The 21467-nt window shown below is 64.1% G+C and overlaps 1 protein-coding gene across 3 annotated transcripts in view; it reads left to right on the plus strand.

Annotated features, from left to right (window-relative positions):
* GALNT9 (polypeptide N-acetylgalactosaminyltransferase 9) overlaps positions 1-21467 on the plus strand; it is a 92158-nt gene that overhangs the window by 37001 nt on the left and 33690 nt on the right. For all 3 annotated transcript variants that reach the window (XM_045457804.1, XM_045457803.1, XM_045457805.1), the window contains exons 3-6: positions 3469-3635; positions 5211-5385; positions 9156-9353; positions 15066-15183. In XM_045457804.1, the coding sequence (XP_045313760.1) occupies positions 3469-3635; positions 5211-5385; positions 9156-9353; positions 15066-15183 (658 nt within the window). The remainder of the gene's footprint in view (positions 1-3468; positions 3636-5210; positions 5386-9155; positions 9354-15065; positions 15184-21467) is intronic.

Raw genomic sequence — 21467 nt, forward strand, 5'->3', positions numbered from 1 at the left:
TGGGTTGTGACCACAGCGTGCCGGCCTCCCGCTGCGTGGTGCGTGCTCAGATCCGGCAGCAGGCCCAGCTGACTCAGACCTCCCTCTGCCTTTCTCTTTATGGGCCCCTGTCCCTGGAATCAGGGCCACCCGAAGCCCAGCACGTCCTCACCCCGAGATCCGTAACGTCAGTGCGTCGGCAAAGTCCCTATTTCCAAAGATCGCATTCGCGGGCTCTTCTCTGGAGGAGGCTGGCACCTTTCAACCCACAGCCACTGGGAAGACTTCAGCGTGGAAGTCCACGGGACGAACCGTTAGCACAGTAGGGCGCCTTCCTCCCGCCAGGAGCGCAGAGGGAAAATCCGGGGAGGGAGCCCCGGCGTGGCAGCCTGGGAGTCAGCAGAGCTCCTCTGTCTTCCGTGGGACCAGCTCCCGGCTCTGGGCGGTGGTTTTGGCGAGGCGCCTTCCTGACTCTGGGACCCCGGAAATGATGTGAACCGAGCGTAAGCCAAGCAGTTTCCTCGGGCCACAGCGACTGGCCCAAGCGCAGCGCGTCCCCAATCAGCCGAGGAGACCCAGGGGGCTTTCCCGCGAGTCCTGGAGAAGAGACGCCTTCCCAGCGCTGGAGACGGGACAGAGGAAGGTGTGCGGCCGAGAAGGGGCGCCCGCGGGGTCCTGCCACGTCCTCTGAGCCCCCGGCCGAGCACGTCCAAAACCGCGACGCCCCGGCGAACCCCCTCGGGCCAGTTTGCTTGATTTTCCGCCCCGCGCGTCGTTCCTGCCGGATGTACCTGCCCGGCAGAGAATGGAGAGTGTATCCGGAAGGTTCTGTCGCCCGCTCTCCTGGGAGCCTTGTGCTGTCCCCAGAGTGGCTGCAGCCTTTGGGCCCCGTGTGTGTTTCAGAAACCAGCAGGGGCGCGAGCCTGCGGCGGGACAGTTTCCGTCCCGTGAAGGCGGCGTGGCTCTGAGGTGAGTGGCCGCCATCCACACGCACGATGAAGAGCGGGCTGCCTGGCAGGGACGTCCACAGCATGTGGAAGGCACCTCGCAGGGCCCCCCACCGGCCGAGGGGCCGAGAGCCAGCGCCCCTGCACCGCCACACCATAATAAACCCCCGACTCGCAGCCGCGGCAGCGTCGTGGAGGACGGAAAGGGGCCCCGTGTCCCCCAGTCCTCGCGTGGCTGGTTCCTCCCCATCCTTAGGTCTTTCGTGGGCTGAGCTGTGTCCCCCCAAACCCACACGGGGGAGCCCTGACCCTCAGCAACGCAGGATGCGACCGTGTGTGGAGGCAGCACCCTACAGAGGTGATGAGGTGAAGTGGGGTCCCCAGTGGGCCTGCCCCGTCCGGCTGAGTCCCCAGGGAGAGCAAAGCAGGACACACACACATCCGGGGCTGGACCACTGAGGACAAGGCAGGAAGATGCAGTCTCTAGGCCCAGGGCAGGCCTGGGAGGAGCCAGCCCTGCCACACCCGGACCCCCATCCACCCCGGCGCCCGGACCCCCCTCCACCCCGGCGCCCGGACCCCCCTCCACCCTGGCGCCCGGACCCCCCGCCACCGCGGCGCCCGGACCCCCCGCCACCCCGGCGCCCGGACCCCACTCCACCCCTGCGCTCGGACCCCCCTCCACCCCGGCGCCCGGACCCCACTCCACCCCGGCGCCCGGACCCCCCTCCACCCTGGCGCCCGGACCCCCCGCCACCGCGGCGCCCGGACCCCCCGCCACCCCGGCGCCCGGACCCCACTCCACCCCTGCATGTGGACCCCCCCATCCCTGGACCTGGGTTCCCACCTTCAGATGGTTAGGAGCACGTTCCTGTGGTTTAGGCCCCTCGGTCAGTGGTGTTTGTTACACGGCCAAGTTGACAAGGCAGAGCTGAACTTACCACGGGGTCAGTCACAGCTCCTTCCTGGCCGCCTAGTCTTCAGACCCCCCAGGGCCCCCACCAGTGGCCCCACCTCTGCCCCTTTCTCTGTGAAAGCACACTGCTTTGGGACAGCCACACGTGGCCCAGTGGCCACCTGAGAGATCCCCTGCACAGGCAGAGAAAGCAGCCCTGGCTTCCCCCACACCTAGGAGCAGCCGGGACGAACTCAATTGGGACGGAGGGGACGTTCGCACGTCAGGGCCCGTGAGCAGGGCGCCCACTTGTTCACAGACTTGTGCCAAGGGACTCGTGCGTGCGGGCCCAGCTCCATGCTCTTGGGCTGTGGGCGGAGAAGGAGCCTGCTCTCGGTGGGGGGACCCCGAACTGCAGACAGGTGAGGGAGACCACGCGGGAGGACGGTGAATGGCAGGGAGCAGGTGCGGGGAGGCCGGCCTCTCAGCCCACGGCACGCCTCCATTCCCCATGCCTCCTGCCACCAGCTGCCACCCTCAAGACGAATTTCCGTCCTCAACTGTCTTTTGCGTTGGACCCATCGTGCGGGTTCATGAAAGTTGTGCGTTCCGACCTCACTCCTCCAAGGAGAAGTGGGGTGAAGGTTTCTCGTCAGATGGCGTTTTTCTGAGTGACGGATCCTCGTGGCTGTGCACCTGTGGTGCGTCCACGTGGCGTCGACAGACAGCTCGGTCCCTCCAGCCGTGCGCTGGGCCTGCACCGGCCCGGGAGAGGCTGGTGGCTCCAGCCTGAACCCCGGCTGCACTTACTGTGTGGGAGGGAAGTCGGCCCTTTGGAGCAGGGTTGTGTGTGTGTGTGCGGCTGTGGAGTGTGGGCATGGGAGCATGGGTGTGTCCACCTTAATCGAGCGGCCTCTGCCATCAGGAGGGACCGGGTGTATTTACACGAAGCTTGGAGGCACACGCACTTGGCTGGGTTCTTGTTTATTTCCTATTTACTTTGTTGTCTCTTTCCTCCCGTCAGCATGTTTCTGACGGTTCCACTTGTCTCCCTCTGTCCCCTTGTGACTTTATTCCACGACGCTCATGACATCACAGCCCCTCGCCTTCTCAGGCTCCCCATAAACGGGCTTGCCCTCCCCGGGACCGCGCCCCACCCCCGGGATCCCGCCCAACCTCCGGGACCCCAAGACCCTGCCCCATCCCCCGGGATCCCGCCCCATCCCCAGGACCCCACCCCACCTCCGGGACCCCAGGACCCCAGGACTCCATCCCACTCCTGGGACCCCGCCCCACCTCCGGGACTCCACTCCACCCCAGCCTCCAAGACAAGACACTGGGGAGAACCGTGCGTGCCCCCCCTTGTGCTACTCTGTTCTTACATGTGGCCGAGGCTGTGACCTTCAGCCCCGACAAGGCCGTCCCTGCAGACCCCTCGTCCGCAGCAACTCAGCAGCTGTTTGCACCCCTGCAGAGCATCACCCCGGTGCAGGGCTGAGGCTCGGAGCTGCACACGCGCCTTTTGACAGACGTCTTCCGGAGGCTGGGCGTCCCCGCTTGCGGCCTTGCCCTTGGGTGTGAGATTTAGACCCGGCCAGGGGGGCGCGCCCCGCGCTGACCGGTGCCCGTGAACCGTGTCTCCCACAGGTGCAGACAGGTGACCCACGCCGCCGACCTGCCCCAGATCTCTGTGGTCTTCATCTTCGTCAACGAGGCCCTCTCCGTCATCCTGCGCTCCGTGCACAGCGTGGTCAACCGCACGCCCTCGCGTCTCCTCAAGGAGGTCATCCTGGTGGATGACAACAGTGACAGCGGTGAGTGGGGCCTGCGAGGCTCGCCAATGGCCTGCAGGAGCTCGGGCCGCACTCCCGGGAGGCGCCAGGCCAGCGTCCTGCCCACCGCCCCCTCTCCGGGCTCCGTGGGCCCCTTCACGCGACCCTCCCACCTGTGCCTGTTCTTCACGTGGCCTCCCTGCTGGGGGCCTCTCCTCTTCGAAGGACACCTGTCCTTGCGTTAGGGCCACCCCAAATCCAGGAGGGTTTCATCTCAGGATCCACAGAGACCCTCTTTCCAAATAAGGTCCCGTTCCAGGTTCTGGGTGGACTCGAACTCGGGGCTCTGTTCGTTCCCCGCAGACGTTGTCCAGAAAAGCCCAACAAGCCGAGTTCACCTGTCACTCCTTGTGCGTGCAGGGCCCTGTGCTCCAGCGAGGGTCTGCGGGGAGAAGCCGGGCTGGGGCTCACGGGCGGGACCCCCGTCCACCTCCCACACCCGCCAGGCACCGGTTCCCGGGCGGGAGCAGAGCGAGAAGCCTGAGCCTGCCACGGGCAGCCCCCAGACTGAGGTCCCCGTGGGCGCATCATGGTGGCCTCTCCTCTGTGCTGCGGAGGGGACGCTTGGGGGATGCCTCCAGAGCCCTCCGAGGGCAGGATGGGGCGGGAAGGACCGGCCGTCCTCCCTGGGGGGTCCCGTAGGGTCGGTGATGCGGGGGACAGGTGTCTTCGGGGCGCAGGCGTGGGGGGTGGCCCCTGCCCAGCCGCCAGCAGCAGCCCCCCTTCTCTTCCCCTAGCGGCCCTAACCTGCTGCAGGTTGTTACCTTTGGGAGTTTCCTCAAGTCGATTCCTGTTTTTTGTCCGTGCCTTCATCAATTTTTTAATAATTTATCGATCTGAAGCTCTCATAGCATAAAATTAACCGTCTAAACAGCAAGTGCGCAGCTCGGGCAGGAAGCACATGCACACTGTTGTGCAGCCTTCCCCACCGTCCGTCTCCAGAACGTTCCGTCTCCCACCCTGGAGCCCTGTCCCCACCGAACACTCACCCCCTCCACTCCCCCCACCCCTGGCACCCCCACCCCACCCTCTGCCTCTATGAATGTGGCGACCCTGGAGGCCTTGGAGAAGTGGGGTCACGCGGTGTTTGTCCTTTCCTGTCTGGCTTATTTCACTGAGTGTCATGTCCTTGGGGGTTCATGCGTGTCGTGGCAGGGGTCAGGATTTCCCTCTGGCCGTGGCTGAATATTCCACGGTGTGGATGACCACACCGTGATCCCCCATCCGTCCATCTGTGGACTTCCTCCCTCTCACGGCTGAGTGAATCGGTCCTGTTTCCTCCCGTCCCGGTGACACATGCCTCTGTCCAGTCGGTCCCGTTTGGCCGTCTTCTGTTTATTGTCCCCCTGCTGGAGTGCCAGCCACATGGGTTGGGGTCTCGCGGCTCTGCGGTCTCCCCAGCCCCTTGAGTCACAACCTGCTACGGCAGGCCTTCTTCGATGGCAGTGAACTACGGGCCGGGGGCTCGCAGCGGCCCAGCCTGCCCACGCCGACCCGGGGCGATCTCAGAGCCCTCCTGAGGTGTGGGTGCGATGAGGCGTCTCTGTGTCCCTGCAGTGGAGCTCAAGACCAGTCTGGACCAGTACGTCAACAGGAGGTACCCGGGCCTGGTGAAGATCGTTCGCAACAGCCGGCGGGAAGGCTTGATCCGGGCACGGCTGCAGGGCTGGAAGGCGGCCACGGCCCCCGTGGTCGGCTTCTTCGACGCCCACGTGGAGTTCGGCACGGGCTGGTGAGGGCAGGGCGCAGGGGGGCGCTGGCTTTAGGGACTCCCTTCAGGAGCCCGGGAGGATGAGCCTGGGGGCCCCCGGCATCCGGATGCGGCCCAGGGGATCTGTGGGGCGCACGGCTCGGGACGCTTGCACGTGAGGACTGTTGCGTGCCCTCACCTCGCTCCCAAAGGGACTGGGACTGGCCAGCAGGATGGCATGGCACGAGCACGCCGGCGTGGGCTCGGATCCGGGAGCACGCACGGCTTTGGGCACTTGCTGTGGGCACGTGCGTCCAAGGCTAGCTGCCCAAGGCACCGGGCACGAGTTGGGAGCAGTTTCTCATCCCCCATGGGACCCTCTTGTCACCATGCAGGGGGTGAAATGGGCCTCTGGCCCAGACACCTGCAGGGGACTCGGCCAGGGAGGGACTTAGACGTGTGACCTCCACCCTGCACCCCGGCGGGACGGCCGGGCTCTGGCCCTGGGCCTGTGCTTGCCCTGCAGGCCTGATGCTCAGCGTGGCCTCCGGGCCAGCTGCACGAAGTGCAGGTCTGCGTGGCCTAGGGTGTTCGGGTGCGACCCAGGGGTCCCCATGTGAGCCAGGCGTGGAGCCTGGGCCCCCTGACACCTTCTCCATCTCTGAGGCGGCCAGCGATGCCTTAGGAATGGCGTCAGTTGTCCCGCGAGTTACCCACAGCCAGGGGGGAGCCGGGGGTGGCCCAGACCTCGCCGATCCGAGGCAGGTGGTGCACCAACGTCCTCACACTGGGTGTCTTGGCCGAGCAGCGGGAAGTGCTTGAGAGTTTTCTGGAAAGTGCCGGCTGTTAACTTCTCGTCTGGCGGCTGGGCCCTGCGCAGATGAGCGAGGACCTTATGGTAGCTGGGAGAGGGGGAATGTTCTAGGTCAGGGAACAAGAGTCAGGGTCAGAAGTCCAGCTTGCCAACACGGCGTGGGCGGGGCGGGGGCAGGGGAGGCGTGCCCGTCTCCTGGTCCTCAAGCCGGGAGCCGGGAGCGCGGCCGGGGTGCGGGGATTGTTGCCCGGACTGCGGAAGCCGCTGCTGGCAACGGACTCCAGACCCTCCGGATCAGATCGGTGCTTGCCTGGGAGGCGAGGGGACGCTCTAGACAACGGAGCGTGTGTGTCGGGAGTGGCCCACGGGCAGAGGGAGGGCCGACCCCAAGTGTCAGCGTCCTGAGGCTGCCGAACAGTGACCGCAACCCCCCGGGCAGCTCAAACAGCAGACACGACTCCACATCCTGGGACACAAGGTGTCTCACCACCCGGGGGCAGCCGGGGAGGGTCCCGCCTCGTCCTCTGCTCTCTTCAATCCTCACACCTAGCGTGTGTGTCTCTTCTGTCTCACAGGCGGGCCCCTGTCATTGGATTTGGGGCCACCCTTGTCATGCAGGATGCTCTGCTGTCAAGACCCTTAGGTTAAACCGTAGCGGGTGGGTCCTTCAGTGAGCCGGGGGGGGGGGGGGATGGGGGGGGCTGAGCCGCAGGGAAAAGTCAGCCCAGGGTGGCCAGCGTGCCCCTTTCAATAAAAAGTGAAACTCAGGATTCTTTTTTAAGTTTATTTTATTTATTTATTTTGTGTGTGAGAGAGAGAGAGAGACAGAGCACACACGCGAGCAGGCGAGGGGCAGAGAGCGAGGGAGAGAGGGAATCCCAAGAAGGCTCTGAGCTCTCAGCACAGAGCCCGACGTGGGGCTCGAACTCGTGAGCCGTGAGATCACGACCTGGGCCAAAATCAAGAGTCGGACGCTTTGCTGACCGAGCCACCCAGACGCCCCGTAAAATTCACGATTTTTATATCAAACCTCCCAATGCATATTTTTAAGCTTCGCGAAGCCAACGTGAGACATTCGCCGGGATCCCACAGGAGGGAAACGGGGGCAGGTGCCGACTGAGGACGGCGGGTGGATGAAGTCCTGAGCCTGTGCGGTTCAGCTGCACAAGCCCTGCTGTGCGTGCTCCCCGGGGCCCCAGCTGCCTGGGAGGGCCTCGCGCCCCGGGGTCTCGGGCTCGGCATCCCGCAGGCCGGGGAACCTTCTCCCTTCCCCTCTCCGGGAGCATCCCAGCTGCCCCAGGACCACGCGTTGGTGGCAAGGGTTGGTTCTGACCCTGCACGCGTTTCACAGAGACGTAAGTCTCTTCTGCTGGACTTAGCCTCCTGGCCCCCGCGTCTCTCTGCTCTCCCACCCTCATGAGACAGCCCCCCTCCCACCACGCGTAATCACCTTCTGCCGTTAATTACGGATTGTCGTCTTCCCCCACCGACCCAGGCCCACTCCCCAGTGCTGTGTGGGTTGTGCACTGCACAGCCGTCCTCGGTGGCCATTCCTCCCTCCGCTGCATCGCAGGCTCCCCCAAGGAGCCATTTGGGAGAGCCAGGAGCTGTCACATCAGACGCAACTTTAAACCAGTGTGACTTTAATTTCCACAACCCAAAACCCAGCTATCCATCTGCAAATAGTCCCCCCCCGCCCGCCCTCCCCGCCATGGTCGCCTCCACACAGATCCTGCCTTGTTAGCAGATGTGACATTTGCAGAGGGCTTTGCTTCTCTGAGGCACTTTGCTGACACTAATTAATTAGTCCTCCTCGCAAAGCCAAAAGGCAGCTGAATACCCGGCTCTTGATCAGAAGGGTGGGAGGAAGGCCACACGGCACCTGTCGCCAGGTGGGACCAGACGACTCACCCCGGGCCCTCCTGTCCCTCCCGACGGCGCCAGCCCCGGCCCCCCAGCGGCAGGCGGCCCACGACCACAGCTGGACTCCGGCCCAGAGGCTGGGCTCTGGTGGCGTCTCATCCTTGCAGGGACGGGCCACCTCCGAGGGGGAAGCCTGCTTCCGCGGGGATCCCTGCAGAGTCTGCTGCCCAGAGAGGTCGCCCGAGCGCCCCTGGTGCCCTGCTCTCTGGGTTCGCCGCATACGCTGCCCCCACTTTCTCCAGTCCAGCCACCTGCCTGCTCCCCAGGCGCACGTCCCAGGGCTCCCGTGCTGGCTGTGCCCTCGCCCATCCCCCTGGCACCCACCGGCCGCCCACCTCCTTCTGGTCGTTGCCCAGGGCAACCTACGCAGACGCCTATTTAGAACTGCAACTCCAAGTTACCCTTGCCTTGCTGTCCTTCCCACGCGATACCTGTCACCTTCTAACATACGTTAACTTCTGTGTTGATGCTTGGCCCCCGACCCCGTCGGGGCTGCCACATGCTGTTGTGTAGGTTGTACACTGCATTAAAGCACCCAGTAACCTCTCTGGTCCCCTCCAACATAAGTTCCCTGAGGCGTGGATTTATTTTTAAGCCTATGAATGTATTCCGTTGTTAGAACAGGGTACGGCCCTTACTCGGTCCTCCAGTTCATGTTTGTGAGCGAATGTATCTTCCACAAGAGCAGGGAAGGAGGGCGGGGAGTGGGGTTCTGTGGAGGGAGTGGCTGAGCTTCAAGGCTGGCCGGTGGCTGGCCCAGCCGACCTGCAGGGGCTCTGGAGCCAGGCCTGCCCTTCAGGGGTGTCGCAGCCCGGGCCCAAGTGGTCTTTGTGTCCTTGGTGTCAGTCCTTGGCTGTGGGCAGCCCGGGAAGGGGGAGGGCAGGGCCCCAGGCGGGGCACGTCGCGGCCCCACCACCCCCAGACTTGTGGCGGGGAATCTGTGGCACCTGCACTCCGTGGGCTGGCGGTCACCTGATGTCACCCTGCCTGTGGGCGCCGGGCCCCTCTTTGGGGCACAGGGTGGGGGTCCCCGCCCCCACGCCCCTCCTCACAGGCGCGTGGCTCCCCCCCACAGGGCCGAGCCCGCGCTCACGCGGATCCAGGAGGACCGCCGGCGCATCGTCCTGCCCGCCATCGACAACATCAAGTACGACACGTTCGAGGTACAGCAGTACGCCAGTGCGGCCCACGGCTACAACTGGGGCCTCTGGTGCATGTACATCATCCCCCCCCAGGACTGGCTGGACCGCGGCGACGAGGCGGCGCCCATCAGGTGAGCCGGGGCCTGGGCGCGGTGGGTGCGGGGGCCGCCGGGGGCAGGTGCTCTGGGTGGGACTCGGGGGCCTGGGGGCTGACCCCCGGCATGTGGCCTGAGTGGCGACCGGGCCAGGGGGGACAGAAGGAGGGAGACCGAGCAGACGAGCAGAGAGGAGGAGCCCGTGGGGGAGAAGCAGACACGGACAGGGGACGGGGCACCAGGGACCGAGAAGCCTGGAGGGAGACAGGGGGAGCCGGGCAGCGTGGCTGCGCAGAAGTCACCGGTTTCTGCAGACAGGGCTTCAGACGGAGAGCCCACAGTTGTCCTCAAATGCGTGCACGTATTCAGGTCGGCTCCCAGACGTGAAGGCAGAGAGATTTTTGCACAAGATACACAAATCCAGCACCTTTTGGCAGGTGGGAAGGCTCACACTCTCGCGAGGCGACCATTGGCCGCGGCCGGGATGGGGCCCCGTGTAGACAGGCGTGGGCCTCCAGAGGCCCCAGTCCCTCGCTCCCCATCACCCCCAGGCCCTCCGCCACCTGCTCGCGCTGGCTCATGTTTGCAGCGTCGACCGCGGGGTGCTGAGCCCCTGGGAATCCGCGCTCCGTGACCAGGTCCTGGGGACGCAGCCGTGGGGCCTGTTTCCTGGGACGAATGTCCATCTCAGGACCCGCTGACCCCCGGAGCCTCTGCAGACCTCCCATAGGGGTCTGAGATTTCAGGGGCTGGGAACCGTCCCTCTTCCTGTCTGTCCAAGCTGGCGCGTCCCTGCCGAACTCCTGCTGAAACGGGTCACTGTGCGTGGGAGTGGCCCAGACCACGTGTCATTGTGCCTTCGGAAGCTCTCTCTCCCTCGGGAGGGTCTTGTGGGGGCTTCCGGGCCCCCGCCCCCTGCTGGCAAAGAGCCACGGGCGCTAAGTCAGGCCCCCGCACGGCCTGGGCATCCAGCAGTGAAGTCAGCGGACAGCAGGGATGGACAGCTCGGCCCGAGCCCCGACCTCCCTGACTTGAGGAAAACGGCACCGCCAGCACGGAGGGGCGCCCCGTACGAGGGGTCCCCGGACGCGGAGCAGCAGTCCCCTCGGGGCCTGGGGCCCGGCTCTGTCCCCACGGCCGCTTCTCAGAGACAGGCCCTCGACGCTCCTGGGAGCCGGAAGGAGCAGGAGTTGGGGCTCTGGAGCCTTTGCCGTCAAAACCGGGCCCAGAGCCATCCACGTGACCAGAAGCCGACCGACGGGCCGGGAGCCAGGAGGAGCGGCTTGAAAGTTACTTTTCTTTGTTCACAACGCACTAGGCGTTCCCCAGCTCGGAGCAGAAGGGGGCCTAGTGTTACGCATTTCAGGACTCAGAGACCCCAAGGTCTGGCAGCCCCTGGACCCCCTGGGCTGCCCAGAAGCAGGATTTTCTGGCCAGACGGTGTCTTGTCGAACTTGGCTCCTGCCTAGCATCACCTGAGAGCTTTGGACGCTCAAGGTCAAACTCCAGGTGAAGCTTTAGACAGATTCTCCACAAGCGGAGGTGGGTGTGGCCAGCATGCTCACCCCGTCGGGGGGTCAGGAGGGAAGCCGAGGAACCGGCGTGAGAAGAGGCACCAGCTGGGCGCGGGGGAGGGCGCGGGGCCCGCGGGACACCCACGCGAGGCTGCAGGCAGAGCGCGCTGGCCAAAGCTCGGAAGGCCATCGGCGGTTTTCCACAAAGGTAGAAAGCACGTCTTGCCGTCCGCCGGGAAGGAACCAGAGCCCGTGTCCACGCAGAGACTCTCGCGGACGCATACAGCCGCCCCGTCGTTCTCAGGGACGGAAACGCCCCAGGTGTCATCAGGTGTGACAGGTGAACCCGCTGGCGTCTGCCCAGCTGCCGGAACGTGTCCCGGAGTGAACGGGACAAGCTGTCCTACGAGTGACGGCACCGTGGAACTTCGGGCCCCTGGGCGGAGCCAGAGACGCTGGACACGGAAGCGGCCACGCTGTGTGACGCAGCTCACAGGACCATCGAGGGAGGCGCCGTCAGGAGAGGAGAAATGACCGGCTTCCCCGGGGTGCTGGACAGCGGCTCTGAACTGAGGACTCGGGGTGATGTTCTCTGGAGGTCAGGGGCCAGGGCCTTTGGCTCAGGCTGGTGACGGAGGGTCGGGCGGGTCCCCCGGGTTCTGGAACGACTGGCCTCACGCACCGGAGTACAGATTCACAGAAGGAGGGCGCATGCGGACACGGAACCTCAGGGCCCGCAGGCGCGGAGTGCAGGTGAGCAGCCTCGAGGTCCTTCGTGCCTCGTGCCGGTCCCCACCGGGAGGACGCCCTCGGGCCCTCCCGCTTGGCAGGCCCTCCGGGGGAAGCGCGCACGGCCGGCTGCCTGTGGGAGGCGCCCCTCGCTGTGGACCGGACCGGAGAGCTGGCTTCCACGGGCCTGGCAGCCGGTCCGGGCTGGTCTGTCGCCTCCCGTGTCCTGGCCAGAAGAACCACTGCCCCTCCGAAGCACACAGCTCGCACGTCCACGTCGAAAGCCGTGCCGGGAATTTACTCCGCGCCCGAGGGGCTGGTGTTGGAGGGTTTACTTTAGGAATTTTCTTGCCGCTCCTCACCCTCGAAGCTTGAGGGAGAGAGAAGAGGGATGGAAATTGTAAGGCTTGGGTTTCTGGGGGAGACTTGTGCACACACCTGCCTGTGTCCCAGGCCCTGCGCCCCTGAGCCCCTGCACCCCTGCGCGGGGCGGGGCCTCCCGTCCCCAGGACCCGTCCAGAGTCCCACCCATGTGTCTGGGGGACGGCGAGGGCCCCGCGGGTGTCGGCCAGCTTCCAGCTCATGGAGGGAGCTTAGGGCGGGGCTGGGGGCCACTCGCAGCCCCCTGCCCCTCCCACAGTCAGGGGTGCGGCGGTGAGGGCCCGAATCCCGCACACGCACACAAGCGCACTCTCACACACACTTATACACACACACACACACGCACACACACACCAGCACACAGGCATACACTCCCGGCTGCACACACACATACCTGCACACACACAGTATACACACACCTGCACAGGAGCACACACACACACACCCCCTCCGTGCACGCACACCCCGACATGCACACGCAGCTGCACGCACACACATCCATATGCACACACACCTGTACACACAAAACCACGCAGACACGCGAGTGCACAGATGCTTGCACACTCACACGCACACCTGTGCACACATTCTCACTGGCACGAGTGCCCACAGACGCACACACGCGTAAGTGTGCAGACACACACAGATGCACGTCACCGCACACGCGTGGTGGCTTCTCTAGCTACACGGGAGGAACGGTAGCCGTTCCCTGTCTGACTTTTCTGCTGGTCTCCGGAGAGGAGCTTCCGGGGTGCTGGGTGCTCCCCACGGCCACAGGCTCGGTCACTGGGTCCCGTCCCATCCCCCGAGCCCACTCCAGCCCCCAGGCTGACGGCCTCCAGGCCGAGCTCCTTTCGGCCGCGACACGGCTTCGTGCGGATGGGTTCCGCAGGGACGCGGGCAGAGAGGCTGAGCACGGGGCGGTGGGCAGCGGGCCTGAGGCCACACGGCCGGCGGCTCTGAGCCGGGCTGGGCGCTCGCTGCACACGCCTGTGCCGTCCCCACTGCCCCCCACCGCCTCTCGGAGCGCGTGGGCATCTCTGGCGCTCTAGCCGTTGCCTCAGACTCTTCCGAGGGCGCCGATTCAGGGCACAGCGTCCAGTGTCCCCACAGACCTCCCAGCGTCACGTTGCCTGCCCTCAGTGCCAGATGCGTGCACAGTGGCTCCCCGCGCGCCCGCTGCCCTGTCGCAGCCCGTGGCGCACTTCCCAGGTGCCTGTGCTCGCTCAGCGAGCGTGTGCCCGGCGCGACGGATGCTCGTTGCCTGGCTGAGCCCGTGAGCACGTGCTGTTCAAGGTGCCGGGGCACACTGGCTCGCCTTGACCCTTGTCGGTCTCCTGGAGGCCAGAGGGCGCATTGGGATCCTCATTGTATCAGCCCCCCCTTGTCTGGGGCTCCAGAATTTCACGGCTCAGGGGCGTGTGTGTCCGTGTGTCTGCTGCAGACGTGTGCACCTGCACGTCTGTTACCTCTCCCGGGGGAGTCCCTGGGCACGCACCGCGCGCGCCACAGGACGACCCCGATGCGAGGACGCCCCACGACGTCCCCCGAAACCCGGGAGCCCCTCAGCCAGAGCATCCCAAGCCTTGCCGCGTTCCGTAATCACAGCAGAATCTCGCGTGCGGGTAAACTCCACGCCCACGGATTCTGCTCCCGTCACCTTGTGAGTTTATCTTAAGTCTATTTTGGAACTCTGAGCAAGGATAACAAATCGTTACCGGCTATAATAGACTTGGCAGGGAATTTGGCGCTTTGATTCACCAGAGAGCGCCCTGAGCTTTTCCACGGCTGTTGAGAAAACGGGAGAAATGACTCTGCACGTCGGTGAGTGCAGCCCGTCACACGCTTGCTATTAAAAGCCAAAGGCAGCGTTAAAATTTCGTTGCCGTTAGATTTGTGACCAAAATCTAATGACAGGACAAATTGAATGTTTGCATAAATCAAAGGACAATCGTTTCTTTAATGCCCCTGTTATTCTGGGACGACTGACAGGCATTGACTCCTGACTTCCCAGTCACCGAGCAGAAGTGCTTCTTTTAAATCCTGACCGAGACCAAGTTTTGGTGTTGTTTTTGCCGAAGAGGGATGTGCTCCTCCAGGAACTGCAGGGACGGGGCGGCCCCACCCCGGCGCCAGAGCGGCCTGGGGCCCTTCGAGGACAACCGGAACCCTTTGCTGGCTCCGCTTAGGGCTCAGAAGGCTCCAGTCGCTCAGCCTGCAAGCAGACCGTCCTTGTCTTTGAGACCAAGTCTTTCATCAAAAGCTTAAAAGGTCTTGGTTTCTAACAGCATCTGGGCCTGTTTCTTGTTACAGATACGTTTTCTGTTTGTCTTTCTGTGCTCGCCACCTAGAACACACACACTGGGTCCTAAGTTCACGACCGAATGAAGGAATGAATGGTGCGTGCGTGAAGAACCGAACGTGTGATACTGTCCACAGTGACGCTGTCCTCTTACTCGCCACGGCTTTGTGTCATTGTGACCTGCGAGGCCACCTCCCAGGGACCCACTGTTGTGGGTAGAAAAAATACAGCTAGCACATAGACGCGTGATTTCACAGACACAGTTTCTTAAGACGAGGCAACGTTTACTGACTTTTTTTTGAACGTGTAGGTGTAAGTTATTACAGAAATAATGGAACAGATGGCAGTCTGTGGCCTACAGCTGCACAGGTTGTGCACTCTACAACTTCAAGGTATGTCATTTAGAGAGAGTCTGATATCAGTGAGGTTCCATCGAGTGGAGCAGTGCACAACCTAGGCAACTGCCTGTTGCAGCCCCGACTCCTAGTGTACAGGTAGGACAACACGATGAAGGAGACAGGCAAGTGACTCAAGCCTGGGGACGTTCAGGCGACCAGACAACTCACTGAGAAAACTGGTTTCTTTAAAATTCCCTGCACTAACTTGCCTGAGGTGAGTGCTGGTTTCCGTCACCCGTTGATGTTCTTCAATTAGCGCTCGGATTTGGTCTGTGCCGGGTGCTTTGCTAGGCTCTGAAGGATGCAAAGACAACACCGTGGGGGGGGCCTGCCCGTGTCCTGGGCCCTCCTGGCTGCCGGGCAGCCAGGGGCTCAGGATTACGCACCGGTGACCTGCTCACGTGCCATCTCTGCTCCCCACCAGGACCCCCGCCATGATTGGCTGCTCGTTCGTGGTGGACCGGGAGTACTTTGGGGACATCGGCCTGCTGGACCCAGGCATGGAGGTGTATGGTGGAGAGAACATCGAGCTGGGCATGAGGGTAGGTGTGCGGGGCTGCCCTGGGAACGGGGGTGCAGGGCTGCTGGCGGTGGGGCTGGCCGGGCCGTGCGCTGCTGGTTACGGGTCCGTGGGACGTAAGGCCCCGAACCGGGAGTCGTCGCGAGAACCCACGGTGGCGCGGGACTGAGGAACGGGGCGCCTGTCGAACGCGACAGCAAAGGACGGTATTTCGTGTTGGTTTCGTTTGCCGAGTCACTTGTTGCCGCTGAATGTGCGGCACTGACGCGTGCTTGGAAACGTCAGAAGCTGGTCCTTCGGCACAGGGACCCCAGTGTCCACGACGGGACACCCACCCCCGAGCTGTCCTGCATGCCCTGCACACGGTCCTGTGCTTGTCTTGGTTGGGTGTGGGAGGCAGGGGTGCAGATGCGGGTCGTGGGCACCTGAGGCCACCATGGCTGTTCCCGGTGGGCGTGGAGGCAGTTTGTGCAAAGGCCCTGCAGACTGGGGAGGACATGGGGCTGCATGGGCAGGGGAGCCCCCGAGGGAGGCCCCGAGCCGCCCTGGGGAGTGACTGAGATCCGTGAGGCTTGGCCCCCGGCCCTGCCACCCTCTTCCCCGCACCCCAGTGGCCCCTCTGCTTTCAAACTTCCTTGTCTGGCAGCTTGGAGAACTGATGGAAAGTTCTGGAAGAATCTTGGTTGCAGGTCAGGGACTCTGGGGTAACAGAGCTCATTCATTCCCTCCTGGATGCCCAAAGCTGAGGGCCAACCTAGCCTCGGTGGGAGGGCGCTTCGTGTCCAGTGCTTTGGGGAATGCCGGTGGCTGGGGGCACACGTCCCCTTGGGGACAGCACCCTGGGACGTGGAAGAGTGTGAACGGCCAGAACCAGAACACGACGCATCTGAGCAGGTGGCTTTGGAGATCCCATGTGCTCAGACAGCGAGTTCCCAGCCAGAGACCCTCCCAGCCCCTTCCCCAGAGCCCGAGTTTCCTGCAGGGAGCTGGGCCTCATTTACCGTGCGCTGTGAGCGCCGGCTGTATGCCAAACCTGCAGCTCCAGAGGGAACCAACAGATGGAACAGATCCTGCTTTTCTGCAGCTCACTTTCCAGGGAGGAGGCGAGAAGAGAAGTGTGTCATTTGGCGAGAAGCGCCAAAGGTAGAAAGGAAGCAGGGAGGGGCAGGAGTGCAGAGGAGGGGCAGGAGAGCAGGGGAGGGGCAGGAGAGCAGGGGAGGGGGCAGGAGTGCAGGGGAGGGGGTAGGAGTGCCGGGAGGAACAGGAGTGCAGGGGAGGGGGCAGGAGTTGCAGGGGAGGGACAGGAGAGCAGGGGAGGGGGTAGGAGTGCAGGAAGGGGCAGGAGTGCAGGAAGGGGCAGGAGAGCAGGGGTGGGGGCAGGAGTTGCAGGGGAGGGGCAGGAGAGCTGGGAAGGGGGCAGGAGTGCAGGGGAGGGTCAGGAGAGCAGGAGAGGGGGCAGGAGTGCAGGGGAGGGTCAGGAGAGCAGGAGAGGGGGCAGGAGTGCAGGGGAGGGGCAGGAGAGCAGGGAGGGGGCAGTTTTAAAGACATCAGTCAGGAACCCACCCCCCGCCCCGGTCAGAAGGGATGTCTGTAGAAAGACCTCTTGGTGCCGTGAGGGAGCTGTGGATGATCAGGGGAAGGGGTGTTCCAAGCAGAGGGCATGGCAGATGCAAAGGTCCTGGGGCAGGGTCGTGCTTGATGTGCTCCAGATGCGACGACACACGTGCAGCCGAGGGGCGACGGGGGAGGGAGAGCAGTCTGGCTTCTGCTCTGAGGGAGCCCAGAGGCACGGGAGGCTCTGGGTAGAGGCTTGGCTTCCACGTTTCAGGGATTCCCCTGACCCCTGCGACTCCGGGGTGGAGCGAGTGAGGGCCGGAGCAGGGAGGCCATGGCTTCTGGGATAACGCAGGGAGGTGAGGCTTGGACCGGGGAGGGGACGGTGAGATCCTGTGTCGTCCGGGTACATTCTCGAGGGAGCGCACGCAGGGCTTGCTGGGGTGGGGGCTCCGGAACAGTCTCCTGCTAGTCCTCGGGCCTGAGCAGCTGGGAGGGTGGGGAGGTTCCGTTGGATGCAGGGGCCATGGGCGGGCAGGGTGGTGGCCTGGAGTAGGGGGTTCTCAGAGGCCGGCCCTGCCCCACCACTGGGCCCTCGTGGGGCCGTGACCTCCTCTGCCAAAGTGGCTTCCCTGCTGTGTTGGCTTTTGAAAAGTTCGGTGGGGAAAAAGTTGTTCAGCGCCTCGTTTTAGTCTGAAAAAAATAAAATAAAATTGGGTTTTGATTCGGAGCAGAGGGTGCATTCGAAGGCTGACGAGCAGGGCTTTGTTCCCGGAGGGGCTGGGCCGGCTCTCCAGGGCCACTCCTGACAGCCAGCCCGCTTCCAGGGTGCGGGGTTTGGGCCCCGAGTGCCAGCTGCCCGGTTGTGACCCGGCCTCTGCTCCCCCGTGGCCCACGCGCACCTGGGGTTCCGTCCCCGGCCCTCCCTGCCCGTGACACGTGCGCCTCCACCTTCCTCCGGGGTTTCTGGCTCCTGTACCCCTGGGTCCGAGCTGTGGAGTGCTTCCGCTCAGGTGGCTCGGGAATGGGGTCCTCTCCGGTGGGACCCCGCCTCGGGGCTCACCGAATGGCGCCCTGAAGTCACAGCCCCACTGGCCGCGCTGCAGTAAACTTCTGTCTGGGAGCTCGCCTGGCTGGCAGGCCGAGGGCAGGGCCAGGTTCCCAGGCTGCGGTTTTCCGACCTGAATCTTTAGAGGTTTCCTTAAAACACAGACCCCTGGGCTCCACCCCCGGGATTTGGACTCCGTAGGGCAAGACGGGGTCCAGGAATCTGCATTTTCAGCACATTCTCGGGGCTGCGGACGCTGCTTGCCCAGGGCGCCTGCTCTGGGAACCGGCCCCCGGCCGGCCTGCCGCTTTGGGGCCCCGAGCCCGCCTGGCGCGCCTGCATACGTGTCCCCCGCTCTGCCGAGCACCCCGTGCCCAGGAGCAGGGCCGGGATGTCCCGGCGGGGGCTCGGTGGGCTCGGTAGCTGGGCTGAGCTGAGCTCTGGTTGGTTTGGGATTCTGGGTTGTTTACTTTTACCTGTCGAGCCTTTATTCACAGGGATGATTTCAGGCGAGTTTTAAAAATTTTCTACACGGTTTATTGAAATTATACTTTTCAAAACCTATTTGCTTTAAGCTTTTAAGTTAAACCTGGGGGCTCATATCATTATGGTTATAAGTCTAATCGGTTGAGATTAGAGAGAACACTCACCTCCCTGTTTTCTTTGATTAATGTTTGATTAACTCGGGTTGAACGGATTGAATGCCATTAAACAACAATCAGTTCCCTCTCTGCCTTTAGTTAATTAAATTCCCTTGAACCTTTTAAAATGACACTTATAAATATAACGTATTTACTTTTCCCTTTAAGCGCTTGGAATGCCTGATACCACAGCGGAAATTCCCCCCAGGTGCTTAAAAAACGCTAGTGTACCTAATAAATTAAACTTACACCAAATCTCAAGTTCTCGGAAGCATTTCGGGATCGTTTGCATCTGTATTTAATTCCCTGACACGGTCCAATTTTGAATAAAAAACGTACACTCGACCTTCAGTCACACGTGTTAAGAACGGAACCCGGAGGTTAACGTGGCGGGTTCTTCCACCTTCGACTGTTCTCAGCTGTGCTGATCAACGGACCCCAAACCTTTGCACACGATTCCCGAATCTGGTTCAGGGAGAGGCTTCCCGCAGCCTTGAGGACCCCCAGGCTCAGAGCAGTCCCTCTGGGGTCCTCCCGGGGGCAGAGGGGAGCCCCACAAGCCCAGTGGGGCAGGCAGAGGATGTCAGCCTGAGGCCAGAGAAGGCCCGGGCAGGGGCTGAACCCTGGCTTCAGCGGGGCTGGTTGGGTTAGGGTGGAAGGTGGGCTGGGGGACGGGACAGGGAGGGACAAACAGGCTCAGGGGCCCACAGGGGCCGGGGAAGGGAGACAACCATACCCCCAGAGAGATGGGGGACGGGGGGGGGGAGCAGGCCAGGTTCCCCCCAGCAGTGCGACTGCGTTCTCGTGAGGCTGGGGTCCCCAGAGGCCAGGAGCCAGGTTCTGCATGGACAGTGGCCCCGGGAGCCCGGCCCGTCTGAGCAAGAACTCGGCACGAGGGTGGGAAGCACTGTCCCTGGATGTCACCGCACGGGGTCTCGGACACCAGCACGGGATGTCCCCCCTGGGGATTAGGCAGGTCAGAGAACAGGAAAGGAGGAGAGTCCCGTGAGGGGACTGTCCCAGAGGACAGAGCACCGCACAGCATGGTGGCCGGGGCACGGGGACGCCCGGCCGGGAGCAGGTCGCCCGCAGAGGCCGGAGGGCATGTTGGGCCCGTGTGGTGAGCGCCCGCAGGGAGGGGGCATCCAGAAGCGGGGTGCGGGCTTGGTAAACACAAGGACACGGGGGGTGGTGGAGCCTGGGAGACCCCCAGTCCCGTGGGCGAGACATGCCCCCCCGAAACCGCCGGCAGCCACTGCTGGTTTCAACGCTCAGATGGCGGAGGAGGGACGGGGACGGTCTCACCTGGGTGGCTTCTCACTGGTGGTGACGCCCACAGGGCGTCGCAGGTGGGCGTTACCGTGGCAGGAACACAGGAGCCTCTGTGGCGATGGAAGAAGCCTCTGTGCTTGGCCCCCCGGCCCTGTGACCGCGGCTGGGACCCCAACGTCCCCGGTGTCCACTCTGTAAAGTGGGGGCTGGGCAGGGTCCCGCCTGTGCAGGGAGGACTCGGGCAGAGGCGGGGGCGGGGGGGGGGGGTGCGGTCCGCTGCGGGAGGGGACGAGGTAACTATGGGCGTAGATGGGGGTGCAGGTGCGCGGCAGGCACCAGCGTGGACGCGCACGTTTATCCGTGTTGTTACTTTCGTCGCCGACGGGGTTCAGGTGGCTTGCCAGGATGCAGAGACGAGGGACACGGGGAACACGAGAGGGGAGGACGGAACGTGAAAGGGGGCCAGCGGGGAGGCCCGGTGCTGGGGCCAGGGTCACGCCCTACGCCTGCACCCACAGCTGCCGCCGGCCGGGGGCCTGCCGGTCCCGGACCTCAGAGCAGGGTCTCCCCACAAACCCACCCACCGTGGGCCAGGGACCGGCGCAGGGTGACCAGGTGCCCTCCATCCGTATCCCCAGAGCAGACGTCCACCGTGGACAGGCTGGCGGCTGGGGCGGTCTGTGCCTGCAGAGGTGCTGACGGCCGTGGGGAGGGGGAGGTCTGTCCCCGTGGAGGTGCTGGCGGCCCGAAGGGGGGGGGTTCTGTGGCAGCCACCTGGCGGCCCGCATCCGACCTGGCCTCGCCCCATCCCCCTTCTTACCCGCTCCTTTCAGAAGCCCAGGGAGCCCCGGGGCCCCCCTCACCCTGAGGACCGAGCCCAAACTCCCTCCCGTGACCCTCAGCACCCCTCCCCACGTGCCCCCACCCACCCTCCCCTTCCGTGGCCGAGCCAGGCTGGCCCCTCTCTGCGGGGAGTCCTTCCAGCCCCTGCTGCTTCTGGACCCTGGTCTCGGCCCCACGGTGCTTTCTTCCTCACACGATCTGGCTCTGCCCACCGCCTCCCACCGATGCCTCCCGCCCCCCGACCCGCTGGAATAGTCAGGGGCCGCGGCTGCCTCGTTCCCTGCCGTGTGCAACCCAGTGTAAGCGCCGGTGGTGCGTCTGTAGAGTGGGCACAGGAGGCCTCCGGGAGGGGAGGGGAGGGCGGGCCTCCCTGTGACGTGCTAGATGCTGGAGCCCGGGGTGGGGGGCACGGCAGAGAAAGCAAGCGCTTCGTCTGTTGAGCAACTTCTCGCGGGTGTCTGCCACGCCGCGCTAGAGGCTGGGGGCTCCTCAGGGGACAGAGCACGCACGGGTCGTAAATGGGGACAGCGTGTGGCATGTGTCATCCATAGAAAACCATGCACGGGGAAGGGATGGGGGCTTGTCATTTTATACGGGACAATCAGGGAAGGGAGGCCACGTCCGAGCGGGCATAAAGGCGGAGAGGAAGCGAGCCGTGCGGCTACGGGGAAGGGCATCCCAGCCGAGGGGCAGCAAGTGCAAAGGCCCTGGGGCGGGAGCATGGCCCTCGTGGCCGAGACCGCAGGCGGCCCCGTGGCCCCGTGGCCTTTCTGCTGCCTTTCCCGCACAGGTGGACCTCACAGCCGCGGCTGGTTCCGATCTGTCCTTAGCACGGGTGGCTGTGCAGCACGTGTCATCGGTTCCGCCCGCTTAGAGGAGTGATTCTGGGGTCCCGGGGCCAAGTTACATTTCTGTGGCTGTAAAAACGCCGACTGCTCTTCCCCTAGC

Source organism: Leopardus geoffroyi, chromosome D3, assembly GCF_018350155.1.
Source record: "Leopardus geoffroyi isolate Oge1 chromosome D3, O.geoffroyi_Oge1_pat1.0, whole genome shotgun sequence".
Taxonomy (NCBI): domain Eukaryota; kingdom Metazoa; phylum Chordata; class Mammalia; order Carnivora; family Felidae; genus Leopardus; species Leopardus geoffroyi.